The sequence below is a fragment of the Danio aesculapii genome, chromosome 21, assembly GCF_903798145.1.
Source record: "Danio aesculapii chromosome 21, fDanAes4.1, whole genome shotgun sequence".
Lineage (NCBI taxonomy): Eukaryota > Metazoa > Chordata > Actinopteri > Cypriniformes > Danionidae > Danio > Danio aesculapii.
The window spans coordinates 33369454-33394552 of NC_079455.1; the positions used below are offsets into that span (position 1 = coordinate 33369454).

General features: G+C 36.5%; 2 protein-coding genes and 1 non-coding gene across 5 annotated transcripts; 2 read left to right on the top strand and 1 right to left on the bottom strand.

The window, feature by feature from the left end:
- Positions 1-72: 72 nt before the first annotated feature.
- On the bottom strand, positions 73-9850 carry mlnl (motilin-like). Of its 3 annotated transcripts, none has more exons than XM_056445983.1 (6): positions 9675-9850; positions 4129-4172; positions 3861-3974; positions 2371-2460; positions 312-408; positions 73-209 (listed from the first exon to the last, which is right to left on the bottom strand). In XM_056445983.1, exons 3-6 carry the CDS (start codon positions 3972-3974, stop codon positions 202-204), a joined length of 309 nt encoding a protein of 102 aa, XP_056301958.1. In that variant the 5' UTR covers positions 4129-4172; positions 9675-9850; the 3' UTR covers positions 73-201. The 3 variants fall into 3 exon arrangements, with proteins under 3 accessions (XP_056301958.1, XP_056301959.1, XP_056301960.1); XM_056445984.1 differs by having other exon boundaries at positions 4129-4267; XM_056445985.1 differs by lacking the exon at positions 4129-4172.
- Positions 9232-20739, top strand: nop56 (NOP56 ribonucleoprotein homolog). Its single transcript, XM_056445982.1, has 12 exons — positions 9232-9320; positions 10122-10211; positions 11041-11155; positions 11342-11506; positions 12064-12262; positions 14010-14197; positions 14401-14552; positions 14664-14764; positions 16905-17053; positions 17240-17361; positions 18147-18275; positions 20037-20739. Exons 1-12 carry the CDS (start codon positions 9318-9320, stop codon positions 20268-20270), a joined length of 1647 nt encoding a protein of 548 aa, XP_056301957.1. The 5' UTR covers positions 9232-9317; the 3' UTR covers positions 20271-20739.
- On the top strand, positions 17999-18066 carry LOC130215309 (small nucleolar RNA SNORD57). The gene has a single exon (XR_008835694.1). It is a non-coding gene; the product is annotated as a small nucleolar RNA SNORD57 (small nucleolar RNA).
- Positions 20740-25099: the final 4360 nt, after the last annotated feature.

Sequence of the window (25099 nt, forward strand, 5' to 3'; positions counted from 1 at the left end):
ACAATGCTAATTCAGATCACCCACCCCCCCCCCCCCCCCCCCCCCCATGAGTATATATGAAAAGAAACTGAATTTACATGCAATTTCATTTTATTGTGATTCTTTTTACATTTTTACATTCTTAGACAAAGGCTTTGTGCTTGCAGTTGTGGTGAATCATCAGACCGCAATTGTCACTGAATGCAGATAAAAATGCCAGCTTTAATTCTCTGTCAAATAAGAGCACACACATTAGAGCGGTTAGCTTGTGTGTATTTATATATTAGAGGATAAATAAAAAGAGAGTTGATGATATGGATTTTACTTCTTACCATTGTCTGGCTCTTCTACGATGTTCTGCAGCATCTTACCGAAAGCAGACCCAATATGGCTCTTTTTAGCAGTTAGCTTCAACCCTATTTCTATAGGCTGGCCCATCAGGAGGGAAAACAGACAATCAGAAACTTAGTTGCATTATAAAATGCATATGCATTATATAGTGTATTCAAGTCCATAAATTTAGAAAAACTGCAATTCCTAAAAATGTGCAATTTTTTTTGAGAATGACACTTTACAAATGAGTTAAGACCCACAAAATATACATCAATTATTATTTTAGGGAGTTTTCAAATGGAAATGCACCTTTGAACACTACTTGGGAAATATTTTTTAAAATAATATCACAGGAGTACTGATATTTTTGTATTTAACTATATATATATTTTCTAAATAGGAATATGAACAATAAAGGTGTCAAAAAATCCTCCTAGAACTATTTATTAGATTTAAAGTTCATATATAATTTAATATAGCGTCTAATAAAATCAGTAAAATCATTTTGATGCTGTGTTATAAATTTGGAACACATTTGAGCTATCATAAAATATAATTTCTCATCAATTTGAAATGTGTGATTCATGAATAATTTGGGATTTCAAACTATTTCTACATTTTTCAATTAAACAAATAGAAGTAACCGCAGTATGATGCTAACATTTAAAGCTATAACATTCAAAGAGAATGTTTTCACATTGCCATATTACTGAGATTTTGTTGACAACATGGTTTTAGTTTCACAAAATAATGATTCTTCGCATTCAAATGAACAAAAAATATGAATACAGTACAGCAATATTCAGTGCCTTAAAGCGTTTTTTCACCCAAAACTGAATATTCTCTCAATAACTAATAACCCTTATGTCATTCCAAACTCACAAGACTTTCGTGAGCTTCGAAAATACAGCAGGGTTTGTTAACTCAGCTTCCAGAAAACAGTGTTTTGGCACTGACATTGACACTGACACTGAATTCAAACCAAACTTGACTTAAAATTTTCCACGGATGTGAGTAAAATCCATACAGTATATGCAAACAAAACAAATCTATTTAATTTACAAATTAAGTTATGTTTATTAAAATGACGCAGAGAAAAAGTATTGAACACATACAGAAAGAGTGGTGTAGAAAGGCAGTGAAAGACCAGACAGCAGCTGAAATCTCTCAGTAGTTCTTCAGCAACCCTCTGGCCTTCATCGTTGTAAATTAATAATAGCTGCTTCAGTCAAACATCTACATTATCAGGATGATGAGGATGAAACCAGTGTGGACATTTCAGCAAGACAATGATCCAAAACACAGCCAAGAAAACTCTCAAATGCTTTCAGAGAAAGAAAATCAAGCTGTAGAATGGCCTAGCCAATCACCTGACTTGAATTCAATTGAAAAAAAAACAAAATAAATTTTCTGATTTTTTTTTGGTTTGTTTTATTTTTATGTTTGTATTGTTTGGGTTTTTGCCAAAATCTTGTTCAATTCCATGTCAACAGTTCCTTTAGAAATACTATTCCCGAGAAAAAAACATGTACTTAATACTTATTTCCCCCGCTGTATATGATGGTATATATATATTCTTTATTATAGATAATTGATTCCACCATGTTTCTCACTGACATGACCCCAACTCTGAAACTCCAGGGTTTTTCACTCGTAATAAATGCTTTGCTCAATGAATTGTTCAATATTCAATTCAATTTATCTTCATTTATATCACTTTTACAATGTAGATTGTGCCAAAGTAGCTTAACTTAGATTAAGTTCTAGTAAACTAAAAGTGGTTTAATTTCGTTTTCACAGTTGAAATTCAGTTTAGTTAAGTTCAATGTAATGTAAACATCACTGCTGAAAGCCAGAACACTGAATAGCAAATCTAACAATGTGCAAAAAACTTCCTAGATGCATTCATCTCGTAACTACAACTTATCCAACATGACTTAATTTGTGAGTCTTATAAGCTCTCTGGGGTTTGGAACAACATGAGGCTGAGTAATTAAATACAGAATGTTCATTTTTAGGTTAACAAACCCTTCAAGAACCAGCATTCCTCTTTCTCACCGTCAAATCTCCTCCATCCTCTTCTGGAGACGTTTCATCCACTAAAAGCCCTTCTGCTCGTGAATCAGCATCCTTCCTCCCCTCCTTTTCCTGAAGATAAAGACAGAAACAACATCACCAGTGAACCCTGGTGAACTTTTGAGGTGCTGCAATGTAAAAAAAAAAAATTGTGCTGCCTTCAATTATTTAGTGAAATGAAATGACTTTTTCTTGAAATGAACACTTACACTACGGACAATATAGTTTATTCAATTCACCTATAGTGCATATCTTTGGACTGTGGAGGAAACCGGAGCCCCCGATGGAAACCCACACAAACACAGGGAGAACATGCAAACTCCACACAGAAAACACAGGTTTTTACAATGTATTCGCAGCACTGAACTTGTTTCCAGATTACCGCGGAAGAACAAACTGTTGGAAGGGTGAGAGAACTCAGAAACTAGTTGTGAGAATGGAGATGTCTGCATATTTGTGCCTGTCTGTCAGATAGAATTGCTTAAAATACTTTAATATTTTAGAGGAAGTAGTTAAAGTTTGCAATGATTGACCTTATCAACCCGCGTCCCACTCATAAGTAAATATGCAGCCTATTTTTGATTACATGACCCACGGATTAACGGCAGCACTTGCAGATATAACTGAGAAGTTATGTGCTCCTATTGCCCACTGTCACCCACGTGACGGAAATCATCGTGAACGTCTGGGAAAAAATTTAACATGCTAAACTTTCTGCGATGGTGTCATGAGACATGGTATCGGTTGTTGGGAACTATGCCACATTACACGAGAAGAAACAACTGAATCTTGTGTCACGATGCCCATTTGTCATTTATGACTGCCAACGACACCCTGTGTCAAGGAAATCATGCCGATATATCATGCCAAATTAGTGTGATCTGACCAGGGCTTAAGCCAAAGAGAAATGAATGAATAAATGAACATAAAACAGTTAAATAAATTTGATACATTTGTTGTTTCTCTTTGATTTTTTTAAATTTAATATATTCTATAACATATTAATTTGGGTGTACAAATTTTTAGACCGCTATTATAAATTATTTTGTTTAGATTAGCTCACGAGAAAACGTAAGTATTTTACGTTTTGTCAGTTTAGTGGCTAATTCGTACAAATTCGTATGAGTTTAGTTGTACAAAATTATACGATTTAAAAAAGGAGGCGTGGCACCTAACCCCACCCTTAAACCCAACCGTCATTGGGGGATGAGCAAATAGTACTAAATTGTACAAATTAGATCGTATGAATTCATACGAATTAGCCACTAAATCAAAATGTTACGAATTGAAGTGAGATTGTGTTGGAATTTAAATGATTTGTGAGGGGTGTACTTATATATGTTGAGCACTACATGTATAACTAAAAATAAATAGTTGAAATCTGATTCATTATTAATATAAGAACATAAAAACATTTGTTGTTGTGATATATGTCATATATTTTTATTTTACAGAGAAATATATATTCTCACCCTGAGCTCTCTCATCTCCTTGGGGCTGAAAAATGCGATGTGTCCTTCAGCCTGTTCGGCCAGAAGAGTAACAACGCATATCAGCAGCAAACATCCCGTCACTGAGCCACGCATCTTTGGGTGAAACAAAAACACACATTAGCCATTATTAAACACAACATGCATGTTAACATAACTGACATGCTTTAGTTACTGAGTACTTTCAGTTATGATGCAGAGAGATTAGATTTAGAGATCAAATCAGAGTCAGAAAGGTCTTTTGTTTTACCTTTGTCCAGCATGCAGGTGTCTTCTGTGATGGCGGGTTTGTGTCTGTGGTCAGAAAGTGGTCAGCTTTATAGAAAGGTTCAGATCACGCTGAGCTTTTATTTACTATCTCTGACGTCTGTTTCCATAAACTCCTCCACCTTGACCATGGAGACAGGAGATACTACGAGGACTTGACATAACTTGGTTGTGGTTACTCTAGAGTTGGTGTGCACTATAGTGGTCAAAGGTTTAAAATCAGTATGATTAAAATGCTTTTAAAAGAAGTCAAATCTGTTAACAGGGCTAGAATTCAACTCTAAATTATTGGACTACAAAAGGCCAAGCTTTAAAATAATTATTATAAATGGAAGATTATTTACTGCTGCTGGTTAATGGTTTACCCAATGAAAATTCTGTCATTACTTATTCTCACCCTTTACAAAGCTTTATGAGTTCTTCCGTCGAACACAAAAGAAGATATTTTGAAGAATGCTAAAAACCTGTAACCATTGACTTCAATAGTGCTTGTATTTTTTTACTATGGAAGTCAATGGTTAGAGGTTTTCAACATTCTTCGAAATATATTATTTTGTGCTCAACAGATGAAAGAAACTCATACAAGCTTTAAAATAATTATTGTAAATGGAAGATGTATCGTTGTATTTGATTATTTACCACTGCTGGTTAAAGGGATAGTTCACCACAAAAATGACAATTCTGTCATCATTTACTCATCTTTTACTTGTTTCAAAGCTTTCTTTCTTCTGTTGAACACAAAAGAAGAAAAAATTGAAGAATGCTAAAAACCTGTAACCACTGACTTCAATAGTGCTTGATTTTCTTATTACACTGTAAAAAAAAAGCAGGGTTCAACACAATTCATTCATGTTGTCCCCACACAAATTGATTAAGTTAACTTAAGACTTTTAACATGTAGATTAAACATAAAAAATTTGTCTCAATGAACTCTCAAGAATTGTGTTGTTTCAGCTCATTTTAATTAAGTAGTTTGAACAAGTTAAAAAATATTTTTTTGAGTTTATGGTGGTTAATGGTTCAATGTTTTCAGCATTCTACAAAATATCTTCTTTTGAGTTTAACAGAAGGAACTCATTCAAGCTTTAAAAGAATTATTGTAAATGAATGTATCATTGTATGTGATTATTTACTGCTGCTGGTTAAAGGGATAATTCACCACAAAAATGACAATTCTGTCATCATTTTTACTCACCGTTTACTTACCGTTTCAAACCTTTATGAGTTTCTTTCTTTTCTGACGTAGATAAAAAGTCATAAAATCAAGTCTGTCTTAAAATATAAAGTCAACTGTGGTATTTATTGCAGTGGCTGCTATACACAATGGCACATTTGTTTGGTGATTAGTGGATTGATGTGTGTGCACAACCAGCACTCCCTCCTGTCATAACTCTTCAAATGTTTCCGGTGTCAAATATATTTAGGAAATTTATCTTTACCTTTGTCACATGAACAGAGATTTATTGAGCAAGTGCTTGCGGTAGAATATGGACTATTGCGATAAGGAGGAACTTTGATTTTTTTTTTTAAGACATGTTCAATGTGTTTGATAAACTACTATTGAAAATCTCCTGATTAGCATTAAACACCGTCAAGCATTAAATTACAGTACATGAGATTACGTTACAGTTGTTCCCATGAACAAAATTACAGGTATACAGTTACTGAGACAAGCAGATCTCAAGCATTAGTTAATATTAGTTAATGTTCATCTTAACATTAAAAAATATATAAATGATTAAATCTGTAAACATTAGTTAATGCTTTGTTTCATTTATTTTTATTTAATCAATTTAATTAATTTATTTATAATTTATTTACATCTTTCTTTTTCATTCTTTTTTGTGTTGCTTTCTTCCTTTTTATATTATACTCATTTAATGTAGTAAATTTTAATTTGTAGTTTTATTTTTTTGTTTTATTTTTGTAATTTATTTGAAATATAATTTAAAAATTTACATTTATCTTTATTTTTAATGTATTTATTTTGTTTTGTGCTGTTCATTTAATTTTTTCATTTATTTTTGTGCTGGTTATTTTATTGTAATTGTATTAAATTAATTTAATGTAAGGCATTTTATTACACATTTATTGTTTTGTTTTTATTTTATTTTCGCTTTGTTTCAATTTATTTCATTTATTTATTTTATTTTCGGTTTAGTCGCTTTATTAATCTGGGGTCGCCACAGTGGAATGAACCGCCAACTTATCCAGCATATGTTTTATGCAGCGGATGCCCTTCCAGCTGCAACCCATCACTGGGAAATTTGTTTCAATTTATTTCATTTTATTTTATTATTATTATTAATGTTTTTATTGTGTTTTTTATTTATTTTGTATTGTTTTATTTTTAGTTATTTATTGTTTGTGTTGTTTTCTTTCATTTTTCTTTCACTATTAATTTCATTGAATGTTTTTTTTTTACTTTTCATTTTTTTTGTTAGGGTGCAGCACGGTGGCTCGGTAGTTAGTACTGTCGCCTCACTGCAAAAAGGTCACTGGTTCAAGTCCAGTCACTGGCTGGGCCAGTCTGGGTGTTTCGGGTTCCCCCGCAGTCCAAAAACATGCGCTATATAAGTCAATCAAATAAACTAAATTGACCATATTGTGTGAGTGTGTGTGTGTGTGTGTGTGTGTGTGCGTGTGTGTGTGCGTGTGTGTGTGTGTGTGTGCGTGTGTGTGTGCGTGTGTGTGTGTGTGTGTGTGTGTGTGAATGCGAGGGTGTTTCCCAGTGGGTTTTGACTAGAAGGGGATCCACTGCATAAAGCTGGAATAGCTGACGGTTCATTCCTTTTTATATTTCATTTATTAATTTTCTTTTCGGCTTAGTCCCTTTATTAATCTGGGGTCGCCACAGCGGAATGAACCGCCAACTTCACTTTTACGCAGCGGATGCCCTTCCGGCTGCAACCCATCACTGGGAAACACCCATACACTCTCATTCACACACATACACCAAGGACAATTTAGCCTACCCAATTCACCTATACCACATGTTTTTGGATTTGAGGGGGAAACCGGAGCACCCAGAGGAAACCCACGCCAACATGGGGAGAACATGCAAACTCCACACAGAAATGCCAACTGGCCCAGCCGGGGCTCGAATCAGCGACCTTCTTGCTGTGAGGCGACCCCTGACAAATGTGGGACTAAGCAGAATGAAAATGAATGAATGAATGAATGTTTTATTGTTGTATTTTTATTTATTTATTGTGCTGTTTTATGTTATATTTACAGTGCATCCAGAAAGTATTCATATGGCGCTTCACTTTTTCCAAAAAATTTTATGTTCTAGCCTTATTTCAAAATAGATTCAATCCATTTATTTCCATTTAGTTTTTTAAATTGCTGCAAATTTATTAAAAATAAAAAAGCTGAAAAATCACATGTACAGAAGTATTCACAGCCCTTGACGTAAGGCTCTAAATTGAGCTCAGCTACATTCTTTTTCCACTGATCATTCTTGAGATATTTCAGCAGCTTAATTGGAGTTCACCTGTGCTAAATTCAGTTGATTGGACATGATTTGAAAAGGCATACACCTGTCTATATAAGGTCCCGGGGATTGACAGTGCATGTCAAAGCACAAACCAAGCATGAAGACAAAGGAATTGTCTGTAGACCTCTGAGACAGGATCGTCTTGAGGCACAAGGCTGGGGAAGGTTACAGAAAAATTTTTGCTGCTCTGAAAGTTCCAATGAGCACAGTGGCCTCCATCATCCATAAGTGGAAGATGTTTGGAACCACCAGGACTCTTCCTAGAGCTGGCCGGCCATCCAAGCTGAGTGATCGGGGGAGAACTGCCTTAGTCAGGGAGGTGATCAATAACCCGATGGTCACTCTGAGCTCCAGCGTTCTTCTGTGGAGAGAGGAGAACCTTACAGAAGGACAACCATCTGTGCAGCAATCCACCAATCATGTCTGTATGGTAGAGCGGCCAGACAGAATCCACTCCACACCTCAAATTTGCCAAAAGGCATCTGAAGGACTCTCAGACCATAAGAAACTAAATTCTCTGGTCTGATGAGATTAAAATTGAACTCTTTGGAGTGAATGCCAGGCGTTACGTTTGGAGAAAACCAGGCACCGCTCATCACCAGGCTAATACCATCTCTACAGTGAAGCATGGTGGTGGCAGCATCATGCTGTGGGGATGTTTTTCAGCAGCAGGAACTGGAAGACTAGTCAGGATAGAGGAAAAGATGAATACAGCAATGTACAGAGACATCCTGAATGAAAACCTGCTTCAGAGTGCTCTTGACCTCAGACTGGGGCGAGGGTTCATCTTCCAGCAGGACAATGACCCAAAGCACAATGCCAAAATATCAATGGAGTGGCTTCACAACAACTCAGTGAATGTCCTTGAGTGGCCCAGCCAGAGCCCAGACCTATTGAACATCTCTGGAGAGATCTGAAAATGGCTGTACCCCGTTGCATCCCATCCACCCTGAGCTTGAGAGGTACTGCAAAGAGAAATGGGCGATAATTCCCAAAGACAGGTGTGCCAGGCTTGTGGCATCATATTCAAAAAGACTTGAGGCTGTAATTGCTGCCAAAGGTGCATCAACAAAGTATTGAGCAAAGGCTGTGAATACTTACATGTGATTTTACAGGTTTTTTATTTTTAATAACTTTTTGCAACAATTTCAAAAAAATCTTTTTTCACATTGTCATTATGGGGTATTGTGTGTAGAATTTTGAGAAAATGTATTAATTTAATCCATTTTGGAATAAGGCTGTAACATAAAAATGTGGAAAAACATTCCGCTTAATTTCATTTAATGAATTTATTATTGACTTTTTATTTTTGTTAGATTTTATTTTTCCTTTGTTTAGATTTACTAAATGTTTTATCATAATTTGCAATTTTATTTATTTTTACATGGTCCCATGTTGGTGAATCATATTTCCTCTGTTGGTGCTACACAATGCACGATGCATGCTTTCTCCGGCAGGCAGCTATGGTCCAACGTGCCATCTTGCAATTCCAATAATTTCCCACAAGATGGCGTACTATTTCCCGCAAAACAAGAAACAAGTGACATCTCGCGATAGCGCGCGGGACTCAATCGTTTGGTTTTTTTTACTTGAGCGCATGCGGATTTCTTTCCTGTCCGAGTGATCCGAAGAAACGCAACGCTCCTCGTGCGCGGAGCACGAGATCAGCAAACATGGTAAAGATGCAATATTTCATCATGCAATCTTTAGAAATCAACAAATAGTTTACCTCTGCATTTTAAAAGCCACAGTTGTGTTTTATTTTAAGTCGCGCTGTTATTATAGATAGAGTGCCTGTTCGTAAGACGTACTTTTAAACGTGTGAATCTGTTTCGTTGTTATTACACATTAATTACAATTGTTATGATTAGTTTATTAAGCACTTCCAATGCGATCTCACAATACAAACTGCATGCACTGAACTGCCGATAGGATAAAAGGTGAATCCGTAGACACAAGGCCTCAGGGTGATTTTAAAGGCCGCAGCAGCCATTAAAGTCAGTCTATCCGATTCGTCAAGTTTCTCTCACCTCTTGTAAGTGTTTTGAGCCGCAGTTCTGGTTCCGATCGCAGTGCTGTGAGATGTTGATGAGTTTTAAAAGTGCTACGCGCTGAGTATCCGATCGACTGGAGGAACACGTGGTGCGTCTGCTAACCCATGCTAACGTGTGGATCTCCGCAGCCTCGAGCCAGCGCCAATGTAATAAAGTCGAAACATGGGTGGCTTATTATCAACTGTTATTATCTTCTGCTTACGCAATGTTTTATCTTCAATGCTTAAAATTATGACTTGTGTTTGGAATGGGGATCGTCACCATGTGGGCTCCGTGCTGATGCTCCGACATATCAGCTTACAATATTTAATTTGTACTAACTGTTATTTGTAAAGTCATTAAGCATTTGGGAGTTTGCCTTGATCTAGTGTAAGTAATGATCTATGGTTTGAGCTCTAATCAGTGCGGGTTTCTCTCTCTCAGGTGCTTTTACACGTGTTGTTCGAGCATGCGGCTGGATATGCGTTGTTGGCTGTTAAAGAAGTGGAGGAGATCGGCATGCTTCTACCTCAGGTTTGTATCTTGTGGAAGAACTATTGGATGTCAGTTTATGTGCACACCAATATGGAAACATTAAAATCTGGAATGGTTTTAAAAGGTTGTTGGTTTAAATCCCTCCCATTATAGTACTACTAACCCTCGTTGTACATTTAGGGGTTTTTGAGCAGGAAAATACAGTATTTAAAGGTTAGAAGAGCAAAACTTGCCATAACTTCATGAAACATCTCTTTTTAAGTTGTTGAACAAGATCTTATGATAAAAAAACAAAATGTTCTGCTTTCTTCAAAAATTGAGGTAAAGTTGGTTTTTATATTTGCACATTTGGTCTTTCCCCTTGAAATTATTTCAGAAAACTGCTTCGCTAATTTTTTTAGAGAAATCATTTTAGCAACCAATGATTATCAACGTACAACATTGTTCACAGTCAAATAGTGCTAATGTTGATTTTTAAGTCATATTTACATGTGATTTCAGTCAAATATTCTAAGCACCATGGTAAACAATATAGGGAGTGTGTCATAAGTTTTCACTGAACGAATGTGTGAACATAAAACCAACGTTATCGCAAAAACACTTAAAGGTCTGGGCCCAGATTTTCCAAAAGTAACCCAGTGAAATTTGGGATCACGGATTTTATCAAATCTTGGAAGTGGGTTTTTCTAAAGTAAAATTTTTAATTAAGTTCAGACCAGGTAATCCAATCTTGCATTTGATTTGGATAAAACCTGCCCTTTGGGTTGTTAAACTTTGAATTCCGAATAGGATTTGTTTGATTAAAAATCTGGGTTATCCTGATTCATTTAAAAATATGTATTCATTTTTTTTAATTTATTTATTATAGGTGGAGGAAAGTGTCCTAAATGTTGGGAAGTTCAGTAGCGTGGTCAAACTGAGTGCATTCTTCCCCTTTAAATCCGCCCAGGGTGCATTGGAAAACATCAATGCCGTTTCCGAAGGTAAGAAACTAAATATTGTCTTTTTTAAAAGGTAAATATTAGATGAAGTGATGCACACACAATCTGTCAATCCACTGAAGTGTGATGACCACATACCTACAAACTGATCATCTTAAGCTAATCCTGTTGATTTGCTAATTATGACATGCAACTACTAAAACCTTGCACCTAATCGAATCTTTGCAGGAGTTGTCCATGCAGATCTTAAGCTGTTTTTGGAGACCAACCTTCCGTCCGGAGGTAAAAAGAAGCCCATGTTGGGGGTGTCCGATGCTAAGCTTGGAGCAACACTTCAGGAAGAACTCAATCTGTCCATTCAGACTGGAGGCGTGGTAGCTGAAATCATAAGAGGTGAGCATTATTCATAATAATAATAAAAACACAGTATTTTTCTCAATTTCTATGGAATCCCCATTACTTGCACCCTAGTTAAAGGTCCCACGAAAATGGTTATTTTTTTGATGTTCGTCTTAAGAATATCTATAAGCCAGTGTCCCATTTAAGAGTTCTAAACCTCCAAAGCTTGCTGTTTATCACTTAAATGCATCAATTTATTATCACTTTTTTACATAGTAATTCAGTTTATCAAACAATCAAATGCTTTCTAGTAACTTGTGTTCTGTCACCTTCAAGACCTTCTCTTTTAAAAAGTGGGAGGAACTAGTATGTTAAGTTTGTTTATTGCGTTAAACGTCCAATAAAAAATGCAAATTTCAAACTACTTCATGGGACCTTAAAAAAAAAAACTAAGATTTTCCAAATTTGTGAGCAGCCTGCAGTAATGATGAACCTAGATCAACTGATTTCTGATGCTTTATACTGAAAAACTGAACTGACAGGCCAAAATGACTTGGTCTTTAATAAATTTAGCAGGGTCTATTGCTGATGCATTTGCTTGTGATTGACAGGTGTGCGTCTGCACTTCCATTCACTGGTCAAGGGTCTTACGGCTCAAGCAGCGTCTAAAGCTCAGTTGGGTTTGGGTCACAGCTACTCCAGAGCCAAAGTAAAGTTCAATGTCAACAGGGCAGACAACATGATCATCCAGTCTATCGCCCTCCTGGACCAGCTGGACAAAGACATCAACACCTTCTCCATGCGTGTGCGGTAAGAGGCTTTTAACTGGGGTTTTAAAGGGTCATTTAATGGTTTCCACTAGGGCTGCACGATGTTGGAAAAATCTGATGTGATCTAATATTTTGTTGTTCTGTTTTTTTTTTTTTTTTTTTTAAATACTGCAATTTATGAAAACAATTTCACAAGATGATTTGAATAGAACTATTTAATGTTTTTTGGGCAGTCTTAAGGTACATAAATTAAATAATCAGAATGCAAAACAAGGTTTTCTTTGCTTTTTGCTCATTTCTAGTCGAAATATCCAAAAATCTAAGATCAAGTAAAAATAATATTTCTGTCAGTGGGGTAAGTAAAATAATATTGTCTTTGCTTTGAAATGTAGATATTTGGACAAAATAAGACAACGAATCCAAGTGTAAAACTTTTGTACACTGTAAAAGCCAACAGTCAACTTTATCAAATGAAGAGTGTAGCTAACTCCAGTTTACTGAAAGTTATTTCTCATTTGAAGAGTTTTGAACTGTTGAAGGCGAGTTAAAGACCTCATTACTTCAACTTAAATGGAGCAAGTTCACAGTACTTTCATGAGTTAGTTTAACTAGTATGGTTTCTAGCAATCTGTTTCCTCCAACTGTTTGAGTTGCCTTATTGGGTTTTACAGTGTATAAATAAATACAATAAATCTATTTAGTGCCCAAATGTTTCAAGCTCTCTTGATATGCTCAGTCGCAGGCCTTGAAAATGCATGCAAAGACTGTAGAAACTTATTTTTTTTACTTGATGCCATGCTAATTAGCTATCTAAAATGTACTCTGGAGGCAAAAAGCGCCACAAACACATGGTGAATACATATCCAGATCTTAAACATACAATTTAAGAGTTTTTGTTTGTTTGTTCTGAGGTAATTAAATTTATGTACATGTATGAGATTCTAGATGCAGACTTTGTTCTCTTTAGGAAAATATGCCCTGGTGCAGTGTTTCTTTAGGAAGTGACATTGCCAACTACTGGCATCACAACATTTGTGTTTGTTTTCTTATATTTTGTGGTAATGGGGACACTTTTGCATGCATTGAAACCTTTCACAAATGGAAAAATGTTGTTATTTAAAAAAAATAATAATAATTTTTTTAAAATATTTATTATTACACTTAAGTGTACATAAAACTGTCATGTAAATGTTCCCTTAGATCAGGGGTGTCCAAATTCGGTCCTAGGGGGCTGGTGTCCTGCATATTTTAGTTCCAACCCAAATTAAACACACCTGAACCAGCAAATCGAGCTTTTTCTAAGTATACTAGAATCTTCCAGGGAGGTGTGTTGAAAGAAGTTGGAGCTAAAAACCATGCAGTACACCAGCCCTCCAGGACGGAGTTTGGACACCCCGTCTTAGATCATATTGTGTAGTTGGGTGTAATCCAGAATCCTCCTAATGCTTACCGCAGACAGTGCCCCCTTGTGCTCTGGCTGTACAAAAAAATGGAGGGACAGTAAAGTCCTTCCCCAGGAGTGTTTGGTCCATTTTAAACTGGCCTGAACACAACCTGGGGGGGGGAAACAAACCTTTCAAAACTTGATGCTGATTAATTGCGATTTCAAGATGCACATTTAATCAAACTCAAAAAGTCAACCATATTTCCAAACTTGTGCAAATTCAAAGAAATTAGCAAAAATAATTTAGCAGTGACTAAATTTATACTAAAGTTAGTAGTAAAGTTTACTCCCTTGTGTGTCAATATCCGCATTGTTTCTAATGTGTTTTTTCTTATCTAAACAGTGAATGGTACGGTTACCACTTTCCAGAGCTCATAAAGATAGTGAGTGATAACAGTACATACTGTAAACTGGCCAAGCTGATTGGGAACAGGAAGGAACTGTCTGAAGAAATGCTGGAAGCCATGGAGGAGATAACAATGGACAGTGCCAAAGCTCAGGCCATCCTTGACGCGTCCCGCAGTTCTATGGGTAAGATGAGCACAGAGTTATGATTGCAACTCTATGTAGGTTTGTCTCAGATGTTGTGATGTATTTATAATCTGTCAATCCCCTGAAGCCTGTGATGACAGCATACCTCAATAACTGAACCTCTGGAATTGCTGTAACTCAAACTTTGTACAAACGGCTGGAGCACAGACTAATTGTGTATCTTCATTGCATTATTCCTGAAGGTATGGATATCTCTCCTATTGACCTGATCAATATTGAGAGCTTCTCCAGTCGCGTGGTGTCCCTCACAGACTACAGACAGGAACTGCAAGAATACCTGAGGTCAAAAATGGGCCAGGTGGCACCAAATCTTGCTGCTCTCATTGGTGAAGTGGTACGTGTTTGGGGGGCTATAAATTTGACTGTTTTCTGTGCACAGAAGTTGCGCAAACAAAGTATCAGATTTCTGCTTATGCGTGCTCTGACATCCACTTTCTTGTAATAGGTTGGTGCTCGTCTGATCTCTCACGCCGGCAGTCTGACAAACCTGGCCAAATATCCGGCGTCCACTGTGCAGATCCTGGGTGCAGAGAAGGCCCTGTTCAGGTACTGGGGCTCCCCTTCCCTGCTGGGGTTTCACACAGCTGCAGTGATGGCAGGGCAGGGGCGGATCAGGAGCGGGTGATTTGGTGTGTCATTGAACATGCTTTAATATGATCCCGCTCAATCTCCCGTACCCCCCCAGTCTGAGCAGCTGATGAGGGTTTTGAGAGGTAGATACATCTGAAGACGTTCTGTTGAGAGAGTGCACATGTACAAATTACTTTATAGGAAATTAGATTGTTTCTAGTAAAATAGAATATTTTCAGATGATGAATATAGTGTGATGCTCTGAAATATCAGCAGCGAAAAGCATTTGAATTGCTTTTAAAGGGCACCTATGATGAAAATGATCTTTTGTAAGCTGTTTGGACAAATGTGTCCACAGTCATACTGCGGTGATATTGTTGCAAAGACTTATTGTCTTTATAAGTAAACTCTGGCATTAAAAAAAGAATTCTAATCTGTGATTTTTAGGCCCACCGCAACATGACACGTTTATTTAACTGGATTGAAAAAAACCCCATTGAGATCGAGATCTCATTTACAAGGGTAACCTGGCCAAGAGGTCCGCAACACGACTTTCTATTTATTTATTTACATAAGTCAAGATGTATATAAAAAAAAAAAAATACAGTTTAGTTGTTCGGCTATACCACATTACAATATGTTTAACACACTGTTTAAGGATCGAGTGAAAAAGATTTGATTAAGAGGAGCTCAGATATTTTTAGTTCAGACTGAGGAGTATTCCAGGATGAGGGGGCAGCATAACTAAAGGCTCGCCTCCCCATTTCAGTTCAAATCCGGGGAACAGTCAAATGATAAGATTCACTTGAACGCAGGGCATACTGGCTTTTGATTTATGAAGTTTATGAACTTTGGTATGAAGGCATCAGACCTAGAAGAGCCTTGTATACCAGAGTCATCCAGTGGGTGTACCTCCTTACATTCAGAGAAGGCCTCTCAGCTTTTGTTATAAAGTTAGTCTCTGACAGCCTAACAACCTCAGAGTGCTGTTATAAACGTATATAAAACATCACCATAGTCAAGTAATGGTAGAAATATTGCAGACACCAAAGGGGTGCGGTTTACCCGCCCACCGAATCGAGTGACAGCTGTGTATTAACATGTGTCTGTAGTAACTAGTATAATAAGGTCAGCAAGACAGGATGTGCACAAAGTATCTTGGATTAAAGATCTGTTCAGCTCGTTGTGATCATCAATCATCAAATGTGATCAAGAATGAATTATAAAAGGATGCTTCTATCCTAGTTTGTGGACGTTAAATCAGATTTGTTTTGTACATTAACATAACGGATATCCATACAGCAGTGGACATGAGCGTGTATCCTTTGTAATGAATTTGTGTGACACATCTTTGCAGAAAGGCTTGAAGTAACTCCACAACAAATACATGAAATAACCATTGGAAAAGTTCTTACTGGTAGTATTTCTCACAAACGTTACGCGAGATCTGCTTAATGTCTGTCACTGTGCTGTTTATCTGACGCAGCTGAGGCAGAGATGAGGGACACTCTGACAGGCATGTGGGAACAGTGGGCGGGGAGAATTAGCATTTAAATGAAATAGAGCAGAAAAGTCCAATATTCTGAAAGCTGTAATAATCTGATTGGTGTTTTGAGCTGAAACTTCAGACGCATTCTGAAAACACAAGACTTCTCTTAAATCTTGAAAAAGGGATAAAATAGGTGCCCTTTAATATGCAGTGTCTTGGTTGACCAATTGTGAAATCAATGTTTCAAATCTAAAAAAAAAAAATTTGGTATCATACCGAACTAAAGCCGATGTATAACATAATTTTTTTATTTATTTTTATTTTTTGATTAAATTATAAAGTTATCTAATGTTAGTTGTATTACTCTTGCCATTTGCTAATGAGGCAAATAAATAACCTAACAAATAATAAATAAAACTATTTTCGTCTATCTAGAAGTCATCAATCGCATGGCTCAATTCCGTTACCTAATAGGCCAAATTGAAATACTAAAACATTGGTTGCTGCTTTTTGGCTAATTGCAGTCTTCAGTTTTTGTTTTTGGGAAACTATTTGGTGCATCACACAATTGTATGCCAGAAATTGTGATGTAGATGGACTTTTCCTTTGCTCTTTTCCCTGAATCAGGGCATTGAAGACCAGAGGAAACACACCCAAGTACGGTCTGATTTTCCACTCTACATTCATCGGGCGCGCAGCTGCCAAAAACAAGGGACGTATCTCGCGTTACTTGGCCAACAAGTGTACCATCGCATCCCGCATTGACTGCTTTTCTGGTGAGGATTCCTTCTATGATCATTTCAGTCACCTTTACATTATTTTTGCTATGATGCTTTAATTTTTCGTCAACAGTAACCCACCTCAGTGGTTGTTGAGATTATATTCCTGAGCATAACTGAGGTCAGACGCTTTGGTGTTTTTTCGAATGTGTGGTTTTTCATGACGTTTTTCTTTTCACACAGAGGTTCCCACAAGTGTGTTTGGTGATAAGCTTCGTGACCAGGTAGAAGAACGTCTGGCCTTCTATGAGACTGGAGAGGCTCCACGAAAGAATCTGGATGTCATGAAAGAAGCTGTTGCACAGGTGAGCCCTCATCCATTGTTTTGGCAACACCAGTATTGTGAAGTCTTTATTTTACCAATGAAATGGCTCCTAATGAACTGTATGCTTAAGCTTTGTGAGGTGTTGTCAATGTCTTTTATTTATATATGCGATCGCCTGTGATATCATATCATTTTTAGTTTTTGATTGTCAGCATAATGTAGGCCTATAGTTACAGTGATATTTATAACAATATAGTTATAATGATATCTATACATGAGCAAACGAGTGTGCCTCAAGCAAAACTGATACTAAAATAGATTTGGTTTTGTAGTTCTGCCCAAATAAATGTTGCTGTTTTTAATCGTTTTAAGTTCATTTGATTTATCAGTGCATTTATTGGGTAAAATTGCTAATTTTTACTGTCAATGTTTTTGGTCGTCATCAACACACTGTCATTTTGAGCGTGCTGACGCACTGCTTGTGCATGCAGTATTAAAGCTCCGTTAACATGGACGCTGAAAAAGAAAACACTCTGCTTGTACTTGCAGTGTGCAACAGGCATTAGATGTTAGCATCAACTGTTAAAGACTAGTAGTATATATTGTTTGTAATAGTTTTCATAGCTCATTATAGCCTTAGTGCTGTTTTTTACTGTTACTGTAGTTTGTGGATGTGCTGTGAGTGATGACTCTTTTCCTCCTGACTCCTACGTGGAGGCAAAAACTGATTTAATGAGCCTGACACAGCACTGTGAAATTCAGATTTCAATTACCTTTGTAGAAGTGCAAATACATCATTTTATTTATTTTTTTTCTCATTTGCAGGCTTCTGAGGTGACTGCTGAAATAAAGCGGAAGCTTGAGAAGAAAGAAAAGAAGAAAAAGAAGCGGCAGAAGAAACTAGAAGCTCTTTCCACTGCAGAAGGAGATGATGAAGCCAATGGCGATGTCGAGGTACATTAAGAGTAACCGTCTTTAAACCACAAGTGTTTTTAAATTGGTGTCCAGGGGATTAGGCGTTTGTAGAAATGGTAACTGGGTGATACTAGGTTTTTAATCAGAAATTACTTGAGAAATGTATTTAAGTACTATTATGTATAACATTGTAAATGCATTGAAATGTGAATTTTATATGGTATATTATATTTATTTTGGTCCATGAATGTAGTGGTTGCTACTAAAACAGCATTAAAGTAAATCTAATGTGGAACAACATTGTATATTAATTGTTCACCAATTTATTCTAACTAAATTGGATACGATTTGATTTTTACATTTAAACAGACCATACTAAAACCATCACTAACTTAATATTTGGAGAAGATCCAATAGTTGTTTTGTCAAGTCTCAACACTGTCAACTCTGATTTGTTTTTGCTGTGAACATTAACCGCATAAACATATGAAGAAACAATAAGGTTAAACCAAGCGTAGTTCTCCAAAGTGGGTAAAGTGTTAAACATGTCAGGTACGTGAGATCGATTAATTAAGCAGTGGGGCTTTTAGGTAAAGCTGTTTAAATGATTCATTTAGTATCTAAATGTTAAATTTCACATTAGCATATTTCATTTAAAACAACAGTAAACCTTTATGAAGACGTGCACTTTTGTCATTAACTTCTGAATGCATAATTGTGCAAACACTGGAGATTCATCAGCATGAAGGGCCCACAAATGGCAGATTAACCTGTTACAGCATCCCCAATGTGAATTGGCAAGGCATGTAACTGCAACAGTTTTGTTAATGTCCTAATGTTAGTGTCCTAAAGCAGTGGTCTGAGATAATTAGTCTACCAAAATGTGTACATTCCATACAAGCTGATCAGTCGGTGAGGTCAAGTCACATGACTCACGGTGCACTCGCGACATTCATTCAACTGTGTGCGTCTGGAAGGCGTGAGCGCATCACCTCCATTGGAAATAACAAATTTGCACAAACTCTAGAAAAGACTATATGCAAACGACTCCTTAAAGGCTGCTGTCATTTGCAATCTCCAGCAATTGATCTTCTTGCACAGAAATGGTAGGTTCACCTGTTTTGTTGACAAATGGCTTGCGGGGCTATTCCTTGGCAGTGTGTGGGTCGTTCACTGGGCCTTCTCACTTAGCAAAGAAACTTTACAAAGACGTCTGTTTCTTGCCCATTTTGGTGCTTGTGGGTTAAATATGGACGCTCAAGTGACTGATATGTAACTGAGAATACGGTCATTTTTCAAAATCAAAGATCGTTCAGACTCCGATAATAAATAAAATGGAAATAATTAATGATTACCGACCCGGTACCAATTAATCCACAGACCAGTACCAGTCCGCATCTTGGTGGTTGAGGACCACTGTCCTCAAGCTTGCATCTCTTGTTACACACTCAACAGTTTGTACTTGGTGTTAATAATTACGAACTTATTTACTAGTATTAATAAAATACTTTTTAGAATGTAGGAAAAATAGGAGAATGAAGAAAGTTTAAAATACCAATTATAAACCATTTAAAGACCCCAATGTGTTCAGCGCACATTGCATGCCTATACTGGAGGCTGGACCTTTTCATGGACCCGTCTCATATCGGTCATGCTAAAGCAAAACTCCTCCGAACCATTGACAGGCCCAACACAATGGGTTTGATCACTGAAGTGAGCAGGACATGGTCATTTCTCTCCATGTTACATTCATGTTTATCTCCATACATCATGCTGATGGTTTCCTCTGTTCCTCCGCAGGAAAATGGAGTCGCCACAAAGAAGAAAAAGAAAAAGCAGGCCGCACAAGAGGTGGAGGTAAAAGAGGATGAGGAGGTCACAACAAACGGTGTTGAAGCGACGCCTTCTAAGAAGAAAAAGAAGAGGAAGATCGAGGCTGTGGAGGCCGAGCCTGAAGTCCAGGAGGACGCGGCTGAGGCTCAGGTGGAGAAGAAAAAGAAAAAAAAGAAAAAGAAAGCCCAGGAGGATGAATAAACTCCTGTATGGACTTCAGTATTGTACAGCTTTAATTTTTAGTTTTGAGCGTTGGACTCTCATGGTCAAGCGTTTTAATGTTTTTGAGCCGAGCGTTGAGCTGTCACGTGTTTGTTTCTTTTATACAAACTTGCTTTATATCCTGTCATCTTTCTTCAAAGCACCTTTCTGAAATGGACAGTTCATTTATGTGCCTTTCTGAAAATGACTGACTGCTCTTTGATTATCAGTTGAATCTCATTTCAAACGCCGCCATGCTTCTGATCGATGAAATGGTTTGAGTTATACATGGTATTGTCTCTGATTGTGAAGCGGATTGTAGTCACGCATATTTTTGTACTTTTAAATGCCGAATTTGAAATTTGCCAAGATGGTGAATGTGAACAGATACTGTGCATGTGTACGCCAGCTATTATACACATCAATGATTGACCTTTCAATAAATTAATAATCGACTCTGTAACCTAAACTGTGATCATCATCATCTCAGTTACTGTTTGCTACTAAATCCACATGTTAAGTTTGTGATTGACATGCATTTAATTAGCTTATTTTGTATGCATCAATACAAAAAGGTTGTATATTAGCAATATTTAGAGCATTTATTATTGAATGACATATGCAAACTTTGTAAATTAAACTTTAGGGTCTTTTTTTTCCCCCCCGTTTTTTTTTTTTTTGTTTTCTTGTTTTTCTAGAAAATGGCTCTTATTCTAAATGTATAACTGAATTTAGGTATTTATTTCCAGATTTTTTTAGCCTTTTTTTTTTTTTTTTTTTTGGTCATTCCTTGAAAAATAAGACACTTGGGGCTGTTAAATCCAATGCAGCACATATTTGGCGTGGAGTGTTGTACAGTGTAATTATTAATATGGACGCCTGTTTCTGACATAAATTTAAATTATCTTTTGATGTTTTTGGATTATATACTAGTGTAGTATTGGTAAGCTTGTTTTTCCAAATGGCTGGGAAAAAATATTTCTTTAAGTTTGACTGAAATAAATAATTTATTTATTTTACCACTGGGCAACATTATTAGATTTTTTATTTTTTTTTCCAGGTTGGCTACAGAACAAACCACTGTTGTCCAATGATTTGTTTAACCAAGTTAAGCCTTTTAAATGAGCAGTTTAAGCTGTTAATCCTATTGCAAAACAAGTAATAAAAAAAATACATATGCACTGTCACCAAAGAAATGAGTTGTTAGAAATTAGTTATTAACTTATGTTGTAAGAGAAAAAAAATGACTTTCCGTTAAGCCACACTCCGGAAATATTTTGAGAAGAATTACAATTTACAGAGGAGGGCTAGGACAAATAAAACCACAAATCAGGTGTTTAAAGTATGTTTTGTTTGACCTACAAATAAACAAAAAAGCCATTATAATCTGCGTGCTCATAATAAACCCCGGTGGTCTTGTGTGGACGGTGGACCGTGTTGTGGAGTGCGACTGGCTTGACCGTAGTGCAACACGCAGTTAAAATAATTCTTAGTTCAATAACCCTGCTAAGAAGAAAACCACAGTATGTGTGTGTATATGTATATATATATATATATATATATATATACATACATATATACACACACACACAAATAACTATAACGTGTATATTTAAAGATTTGCTTAATCCCAGCTGTAAACAACAATAGAAACCACCAAAGGAACCCATATGAACAGTCAAAATTACGAATTTGCGCATGCACATATTTGACATTCATTCCAATGGTTTTCAAAAATATGTACATGCCGCTTTTCTTCCTTTCCTCTTTTATATGGAAAAACCTTTGTAAGTCTATAAAAGCTGTTCGGCCGATTTAAACAATTAACTTATAAACAACATAAAACTAAAACATTTTTGATGTTCTGATAGCGATTCCTATCTAGAACCACTTCCTGCTCTCCATCTGAATTTCGCGCATCATCAATGATGAGCCCTCAGATTTTCTAGTCGTCTCGGTCAAATATTGTCCTGTCCTAATAACAGCACATCAAAAAGTAGCTTAATTCAGCTTTTTACGTAATGTCTAGATGTATGAATCTCAATTTCCATAAAAAAATTACACAACGTATCCACGGTCAGTTATAAACACGACGCAATTTTCACCAAGGCTAAACACGCTTGCTGGTCGTTTACCGAAGGGCTGCTCGCTGCTGCATAAACTATGTTTGTTGTATTAAAGATTAAATGCTTTAATTGTAGTTTAATTTCACACTAATGACACACAATGTCGAAGTTTACAACAAACACTATCCTTACCTGCCTGCCTGCCGCTGATAAATCAGGAATCACGCGCATAATACAAAAGCGCGCCTTTTGAAACGTGCAAAACTTCCGGTGTTATTCGCTGTCAACAGGTGTTTTCACATATCATTATTATTGAACAATTTGATAACATGTTTACATTACTGCAATCCTAAATACGCGAATGTTGGTTGCACACATATAAATGTAACAAACACGTTTAGTTCACTGTAGCTTCAGCGTTATATGATCTTAAGAAGTCAAATCATATATGTCGATTCACCGCATCTCGCATTATTATCGATGTTGAAAACTGTTGTATTATTATTGTGAAAAGACCAAGATTGTATTAGTTAGCTATGATTTAGCGATCTTCTATTGTATTTACTGTAACTTTTGATCAGTCTTAGTTCATGTATTAACATAAAAATATAAAGACATATTTTCACAAGTCAGAAACTCCTGCGGTGTTCCAGTTAGCATACTTATACTACACTCGAAAAGTATGTACTTTGTGTGAAGGAAAAGTAGTATACTTTTGAGGGTGTAACAGAAGTATGCAAGCTTCAGGACATACTACTTCCTCGTTAACAGATGTTATGTGGCTTAGTTACGTCCCTTGTCAATCATCTTGACACGTCATCCACAATTCTTTTATATTTAATTACGTTATTAGAAAAGCAGCAGCATTCTTTCATGCCATTCACTAGTCTTTCATGCAGAGAAATCTCCACAGGTCTTTGGGTATTTTATGTTTATGTTCATCAAGTTTATGCGCACATATCTTGATATAAGTACACATGGTTGCAGATGAAATATAACATGGGAAACGCGGTTCAAACATGTTCCAGTTGGCTAGATATTGGCTGAGTCCGAAACCGCATACTTCCATACTATATAGTATGCTAAAATCAGTATGCGAGGATGACCTACTACTTCCGGCGAGATTCTGAAGTGTGCATCTCATGCATGCTGTACTATCCCATGATGCCCCATGAGAGAATTCATGAAGAGACACAACTGACGTGGTGGTAGGTCATGTGACCTTGACGAAATGGCGAATGTAGTACGTCCGAATTCCATTCATACTGCTCACATTCATACTGTATAGAACATACTTTTCTAACGGCCGAGTAGTACGTTTAAATTCAAATGCAGTACCTACTGTGTAGTAGGCGGTTTCGGACGCAGCCATGGATTAACAGTCATTCAAACAACTTTACAGAAGCCTCTTGACAGTTGGTGTCGCGTGTCCGCCATGTTTGTAGATTGTTTACACTTTTCACCAGATTTTGTAGTTCTACTTAAATTCACGTCCAACATGCAATGCAGCGTTGCCAGACGTACGATAACTATCGTAATCATACGATTATTTCGACCTCTGTGCGAAGTACGATCAATGATGAAAAAAATTAGATAATGTACGATAGTTTCAGAATTTATACCATTTAAAATTAATTTATTGTAATATTAGGGCTTCTATACTTATTAATGTAGCTGCATCTTTTGCCTACTGTCTTTGAGGAGAACGTGGAGTTACGCACATTTTCTATCTCATCTTACTTACATTTTCTCAGCCAATCAACATGGAGAATGGCTCTCTCTCACGAGTTAACATTCCTGTTGTGCACAGCTGTGCTCAGGTCAGTAGTTTTCAGGTTAAGGTCGATCATTTAAGCAATAAATGTAAAAAAAAAAAAAAGCGTTGAAAAGGATGGTGAGAAGGACAGGGAAGTTTGCCCTTGATGTTCTCATTTTCCCCATTCAAATTCGTCATGTGAACGTGTTTTCCAAAGTTAATCTCATCAAAACAAAACCATGATGTCACCTCATTACCTACAGATACTCTAAATAGGCTCGTGCACACCTCAGTGTGTGTTAAAAATTCAGGAGGGTGCACTGCTTTCAAGCCAATCAGCACTATGTTGCGGTCCATGATGGCATACAATTTGTACCCCTAAATAAATCCCTCAACATGCAGGTATCCAATGACAGCAACTCAGGTGAAGTTTAAACCTTACCACTAAGTTACGTCTAGTTTTTTTTTTTTTTTATGTATTGTGGGTAATTTGCACATTGTGTCAAAACGCTATTTGTCTAGATAATAGCTGTATACTCTCCGCTTGACTCGTATACGATAACTTTCTGGTACAATACTTTGACATTTCCAATCTGGCAACACTGGTGCAATGTATTGTGGGCAATATTCGCTATTAGAGTATAGACATTTCTACACTTAAAATTTTTACTGGATATAGTAAACCATCTGGGAAACTTTGGCATACTCTTTTCGACTAACTATGGTTTGGGACATACTAATTCTATTTTCGAATACTATTTAGGACAGATAGTATGCGAATTGGGGCACAGCATCTAATCATAGTATATGCCTTCAATCAGGGTATCTTCTGTCCATTCCATATCAGTTTTCAATCAAAAAAAGGAAAACAGCCGTTTTTAGTTTTTTCTTTTGCTCACAAAAAATGAGAAAAAAAAAACAAGATTTTAGCTCGATTTTTGTCTTTGGTTTAGGGTAGGAAATGGGATAAATGACTTTAAAATTCATTATACACATGTAGGCAGTGC